This window comes from Cicer arietinum, chromosome 4, assembly GCF_000331145.2.
Source record: "Cicer arietinum cultivar CDC Frontier isolate Library 1 chromosome 4, Cicar.CDCFrontier_v2.0, whole genome shotgun sequence".
Taxonomy (NCBI): domain Eukaryota; kingdom Viridiplantae; phylum Streptophyta; class Magnoliopsida; order Fabales; family Fabaceae; genus Cicer; species Cicer arietinum.
The window spans coordinates 38,251,731-38,259,333 of NC_021163.2; the positions used below are offsets into that span (position 1 = coordinate 38,251,731).

The window sequence follows — 7,603 nt, forward strand, 5'->3', positions numbered from 1 at the left end:
TGATGGTTCAATCTTAGTATGGGGTCCATTATGTGCAAATGCTACATTTGATAAAGGACTCAAAGCAGGAACTGGATAAGAGACATGTGTTGGGGCACCTACGGGGGACTTTGGTGAGGCAACAGGATTGTGTGGAGTAATAGTAGGAGAAACTGCAGGTGTTAGATGAACCTGTTTCTGAGCTTTCTGGGTAGACCTCTTTCTATAATACCCAAATTGACAATTAGGAGGCTGAGCGTGATAACTTCGCCTTGGAGCAGGCACACTTCTTGCAGTATTAGGAGAACCAACATTAGGTGGAGTTGCACCTTCCTCAGTTTCAGGTGCAGGTGAAATTGCAGGCAATATATGAGCATTGTGGCGATGATTATGGGGGCGATGGTGGTGGCTGCGGTGTGGATGAGGCAAAGGGGCAGGGGAAGGTGACGGAACAGAACCACTGCCATGAAGGGAGTGTTGCAAAATGGATGAAAGACGGACCTTCTTAACCCTACCAAATTCAGTGTTATTCAACCCGAGGTTCCATGAATGATGTTCGATGATGGTTTGTGCCAATTGCTTTAGCCTCTCCGTTGATGGTGTAATCCCAACTGCAAGTAGGACAGACGATTGAACAATAGTAGGAGCAGCAACAGTAGAGCCTTCAGAATTTGATAAGATGACATACAAGTTCTGAATACCAACAAGGAAACCCAATCAGAAGTAGCTTGGTGAGACTAACATGTCATCAGAAACCTTTTAAATGCCAAGAACAAGTAAATCTAGTGAATCCCCCAATTTGGTAACTATTTCTCAGCTTACTTTTCATGCCATTTATTATTCTTTCTGGTTAGAGTTATAGTCCAAGGTCAAACATGATTCATTGGTAACTGACAGACTCCATGACCATAACAGAATCCATATATAGGTGATAATTAACTAGTTATACAAGAATTAATTATACATTTGACATAACCGATAACACAAGGGCTAAAGTTGACAGACAATTCATAAAATGATTATGAGCAAGAACACACGACAATGAAGTAAGAAGAGAAATAATAATAACAAACCTCATAAGATGCCAAATGTAGTCCAGACTTAAGCTGACTTGTCAGCTCACCAAAATTTGATTGTAGTTGATAAATGGAGAAATTCAAAGTAAAATTGAATAGTGTTTGCACTGTCTGCAGAGGAAACGCATTCTGTTGTGGAATTATAGTGATGCCTCCCTTAAATTTCAGCACTTGAAAAAAGGAGGGTGTACCGAACAAGGATGGAGTGAGCTGGAGATTTAATAGGCCCATAACCAAGTATTTAAATGTTTCTCTTATTAAACTAATGGAAGCTGGAGACATTTCTGAATATTTTCCGTCAGGATCAACTGCAAACACAACCTTTGTTATAATTGATGCAGGTAAGGGATCTAGAGACAAGATTTTCACCTGGTTTTGAAAAATAAGAATGAAATTAATATATAATCATGTTAACGAAGTTCATTCATTAAATGAAACTAGTGAGAGAGGTACTTTGGTAGAGGGAAGCCCTATCTCTTCAAAAATGTCATCGGAAAGCTGCAAAATGTTATCTTCTAGCAAAGAAACTGGCTTTTTAACATATAAGCTTGCAACAATATCATGACCTGAAAAACAGAACTATGTTATTAGGTGGAAATATTTGGTAATCATGCTCATGTCAATAATTACATTACCTCCTGTGCTATAAAATTCACAAAATATAATGTAAAGTAGTATAAGCCGAGTGCTCAGAAGCTTAAAAATATATAATTACAAGATTACTTTCTAATTTCACAAAATTGAACGACAATATCCAATGCTTCAACATATAGTGTTCCAGCAATGAATATATATTGAATGTGCCTATCTTAGGATCCTTTCTTTATGCAAGAAAGAATTGCTAGAATAATGGTGTAAAAAAAAGATTCAAAGGAACAAATGTAAAGATTGAAAACAAGAGGATAATTTCCTAATTAACCTATATTCTGTATCCTAACAGCCTACCACAGTCAAATGTAGTTTTTGTAATTGGAAGTTATTTCTTACATGTTACACTAGAGTATCAGACTGAGTGCCAAGTCAGCAGCATGAATATAGACACCTGAAAGATTGCACCATAGACCAAGACCACTGGAAAGAGCAGAGAAGGAAGAGAACTCTTGCCAGTTGTCCATTTTCTAGGTGAAGATTATTATATTTGGATTTTGCAAGTAGAAAAATAAAACTGAATACCAATATGGCTACTCAGTCCTGAACTACCGTTAACTTACAATTTGTAATAATTATATTAATTTGTAACTATTATCAATAATAGTTGATATAGTCAAGAACTAACGCAACCAGCTACTGAAACTAAAGATAAGTATGAAACTAGCTTAAAAAAATGTTAGGAGTCATAAGAAGATAACTAAAGACAATGGAAGGAGAGATCTTATCGGCTGGGTACCACTACCACCATATGACGCCATTTAACCTAAAAGACTTTTGTTTTGGGCAAAAACCTAAAAGACTTTTATATCCAATGCTTTAAATTCAACATATAAAATTTACAATTATTGATTTGAACTACTTGTAACGATCACATAAGAGACATAACAATACAATATCAGAACAAAACAAAATATCTAATTTCTCAACTCAAACAATGGATGTGCTAACATTTTCCTGCAACTGATTTTCTACATTAATCTTTTATTGGAAACAGAATTTGCAGAAAAAAGAAAGTTCAGTAGAGTCAAAAACTTAAAATACTTGCATCATTTCTTGCATCTCATCGTATTGGGTAGGAGTTACAACTCAAAAATACACATACCTTTCAGTTAACATTAATGACATGCAATATTTTAAAATTGGAGCACTAGTTCACAGTTCAGCCGTGGTTGAATTATGGTCAAGCCCATAATAATTAAAATATATATTTTAATATTATAAAATACATTAAAGTAACAAAATGTAACATCTAAGAAAAGTTAAATTTTTAATTAATATGAAATGATCATTTTATATGATTTGTAAGGTAAATATAAAAATAGTAGGATAAATAAGAAAAATTCAGGTAAAAAGGTCTTTAATGTATAACTTATAATTGGACCTTTATATGTCTAAAATATGTATCTTTATTTTTCTAAATAAAAAAAATTACACAAAAACTGGTTCAAATCACCATTTTTTAATGGATTTTGACTGGTTTGATAGATTCTTTACCATTTTCTCACAGGTATGAAGATTGGTCAGTTTTTTGGGTTAAATGAAATGGAAACCTCAACAGTTCCCAGGCCAACCAGTTCCCAGAAATATGGTCTTTATTTAAAACAATGCTGACATGCACAAGTTACATGTCATCAAGCCATAACTTATAGCAACTCATTTATTTAAATAAAGCTCTACTATTTCATCAATCATCACTCAACATCTAATTTGCTATTAAATTAGATGTTGAGCGGGGTAAATATTTCCTTTAAATATTCCAACATTAAATTAATTGATGTGAAACAATTTATTTAAGGTAGGTTAAAACATTCATTACACTAGTACACCATTTAATACATTGTTGTAAATATACATTCAACCAGACACACCAAAGTTGAAACACTATGGCTGTATATTACTCCCTCCGGTCTCAAATATTTTAGTTCTGTGCATTATTCGATTCTTTTAGCCATTTTATGTGTTTAGTAATGAACTTGTATTGTTTCCCTAGATCACAACCTTTGTTTTATATTAGCTGTGTCACAACCTTTGTTTTATATTAGCTGTGTCACAACCTTTAAATTGGGAAAAGACCACTGAAATAATTCCTATGTCTGTTCTTAAAATTTTGACTAGTTCTAAATGGTGAATAAAATATCAAACGTAATTCCCAAGTTTGTGAACATGCATTACCAAAATACAATCACCATATAAAGCAAGAGATCACAGGCTATCCCACAAGATCAAAAGCTTTAAAGCTTGCATAAAATCCAAAATATACACAAGAAACTAATTTCCTAAATAAAGAAAACACGACCTTTTCTCCCCAACAAATAAAAATAGCAAAATAAAAAACTGCAAGCAACACAGTATTCCACAAGCGAAGTTAACAACATTAAGAAATATTAATTCCACGCCATCATTCTCTCCATAAACCAAAGCCTCCCTACGCATTTTATTTTATAAACATCAAATTAACAATTAAATGCAAGCAAATCCTTAAAATTGAATTCTTTTTTTTTTATATGATAAATGGAAATCCTTAAATTAAATTGAATTCTCTCAAATATAACTCAAACAGAAGAACCTATTAGTACCTAAATGAAAGGGAAAAAAAACCTTAATTCAATCTATGTTCAACCAAACGGACATTTCAAAATTTTAAGAAGCAAGATGAAATAGAACAAAGATAGTGATAACAAAAATCCTAAAATAGATCCATTGCAATGTGGAAAAGAAAAATGAAGCAGAACCGTTTCTACCTTTATACTTGGAATTGAAGTGAAGATTCTTCTGATCTGCGTAATGAACAAAAGGAGGTAACCAGAAAACGGCAGAGAGGAACACAGCAGCGGAGAACAGCAAGACGATAATGCATCTGAGTTTCTTCCATTTCTTCACCAGCGGCGTATCCTCGTCGCCGGCGACGGCGGAAGGTAGACCGTTGATGTGGTGCTGTTGTTCATCTCCGTGCTTTCCCATTGGGAGTAGCAATGCCGGCGAAGTAGGTCAGGATTCATAGTCGGTTGAGTTGGTTGCATCCATTTTAGAGAGAGAAAGAGTTTCAGTTTTGTGAGTGAAATTGTGTTTTTCTATTTCGAAAATGAATAGTTTTATTAGGTTTTGAAGTTTGAAGGAAGAGAGAGAGAGAGAGAGAGAGAGAGACTAAGTTGTGCTGCACAAGTGACAGCTACAACACTCCTTCTAACTATGACAGAGTGGATGGTGGTTTATCTGTTTTTTCATTATTATTAAATTATTAAATGATGATAATTAGTATAATACTAATTGTTTTCCAAATTTGTAAGAGATGAATGAGGGTTGATGTGATGGGTGAGAACGTACTGCGTAGCAAGAAATGAGGATGGTGAATTTAATTTTCTGTTGACTCCAGTCACCGAGTTAACAAGCTGCTATTTTTCTTTCTTTAATTTTTGTTTGTTGGATAACATTACTGTATCAAGGACTTATTCCACTTTTTTTATGATGTGAGATAGGATAAAATTATAAAGTTGGTAGCGCATTTATGCGGTTTTACTTACTCCTATTATTTGTTGTCTATAAATGTGTTAATACAATTATTATTAGATTTATACACGAAATTTTAAATTTTAATTCAAAATAAGATACTTAAAAATATTGATATTTATTTAAGCTGACTCTCTCATGTTTCATAAAAGTTAATTTTTGAATTTTCGTCCTTATTTTTGATTGCATGTGAAATTTTTTTATCTATTTTTAGTGAGGTGAGAGTGAGAAAAATAAGCACAAAAATTAAAGAATTGCATCTTATAAAAAACCCTCTTAAAAGAATTTCAAAAATACTTTTGAAAAGATTAACTAATGAAAAATTCTTTATATTTTTTTTTCTATAATGTAAAATTCCATTAATAAAAAAGGAAAAAGAAAGTTTTAGAAAACATAAATCTTACTTAAAAGGAAAAGAAATTATTAGAGCAGACTTTATAAACACTCATGATCTCATACTTTTTAGTTCTTCTTGACCATAGAGAATACTTTAGTAAAATAATTTTCTTATTCCAAAATTCATTCAAAATATGCATGTCATATGCAACATTGTCACTGAAATAATGTTATGTCGGTGTGTGAAGACTTTGAACAGATTCATCCTTTAATATTGTGTCACTCCAAGAGTCTACAATACACATTATCCACTATATTGTTATTTGTCGTAGAGTAACTACCACCAAAGACCTAATGAATGACATCCTCAACTTCTCTAGTAACATTAGTTTTTAACCCAATATTGCTAGTCATATCTTCTTTTTGCAAGAGATCAACATTAACCAACTTGTCATCAACAAGAGTTTTTAAATGGTTTGATTCATCAAATCCCAAAAATAGGTTGTTATCCACACACAAATTAGCAGACACAATGTTGATTCCATGGATGGTCACCTTATCAAACGTAGGTTTTTGAACTACAACATCACCATTTATAGATTTTTGAGTTCCAACATTTGTATTGCCTCACCTTTATCATCAGTTTTTTATGAATTGAAATATTTTCTAACTACACGTTTTGCAATGTTCTCCTTATTTTGAAGAAAATTTTCTTGTTCCATATTTACAACATTCACTACATTATGCATTATGCATTATGCATTATGCATTATGCATTATGCATTATGCATTATGCATTATGCATTATGCATTATGCATTATGCATTATGCATTATGCATTATGCATTATGCATTATGCATTATGCATTATGCATTATGCATTATGCATTATGCATTATGCATTATGCATTATGCATTATGCATTATGCATTATGCATTATGCATTATGCATTATGCATTATGCATTATGCATTATGCATTATGCATTATGCATTATGCATTATGCATTATGCATTATGCATTATGCATTATGCATTATGCATTATGCATTATGCATTATGCATTATGCATTATGCATTATGCATTATGCATTATGCATTATGCATTATGCATTATGCATTATGCATTATGCATTATGCATTATGCATTATGCATTATGCATTATGCATTATGCATTATGCATTATGCATTATGCATTATGCATTATGCATTATGCATTATGCATTATGCATTATGCATTATGCATTATGCATTATGCATTATGCATTATGCATTATGCATTATGCATTATGCATTATGCATTATGCATTATGCATTATGCATTATGCATTATGCATTATGCATTATGCATTATGCATTATGCATTATGCATTATGCATTATGCATTATGCATTATGCATTATGCATTATGCATTATGCATTATGCATTATGCATTATGCATTATGCATTATGCATTATGCATTATGCATTATGCATTATGCATTATGCATTATGCATTATGCATTATGCATTATGCATTATGCATTATGCATTATGCATTATGCATTATGCATTATGCATTATGCATTATGCATTATGCATTATGCATTATGCATTATGCATTATGCATTATGCATTATGCATTATGCATTATGCATTATGCATTATGCATTATGCATTATGCATTATGCATTATGCATTATGCATTATGCATTATGCATTATGCATTATGCATTATGCATTATGCATTATGCATTATGCATTATGCATTATGCATTATGCATTATGCATTATGCATTATGCATTATGCATTATGCATTATGCATTATGCATTATGCATTATGCTTGCATGTAGCATAAGTATGATCAAGAAGTTGACAATGTGAGCAAAAAATGGACAAATTTTCATATTCAACATTCACAAGAAAAGAAAATCATCTTCTATCAACCCATATTTTATGTCTAGTTTTGGTTAATAAATCAACTTAAATTAGAACTCTAGCAAAATGTCCAAAAGATCTATCAAAGGAATTATTACGTTTCTACATCAAGACTAACTGAAATTTCAAGACTA

At 32.0% G+C, this 7,603-nt stretch overlaps 1 protein-coding gene across 1 annotated transcript; it reads right to left on the minus strand.

Annotated features, from left to right (window-relative positions):
• Positions 1-4,938, minus strand: LOC101508642 (uncharacterized; the record flags this gene model as incomplete). Its single annotated transcript, XM_012720122.3, has 4 exons — positions 4,448-4,938; positions 1,509-1,621; positions 1,053-1,424; positions 1-672 (listed from the first exon to the last, which is right to left on the minus strand). Coding segments are annotated over exons 1-4 (1,377 nt in total), but the record flags the coding sequence as incomplete, so codon positions are not given.
• Positions 4,939-7,603: the final 2,665 nt, after the last annotated feature.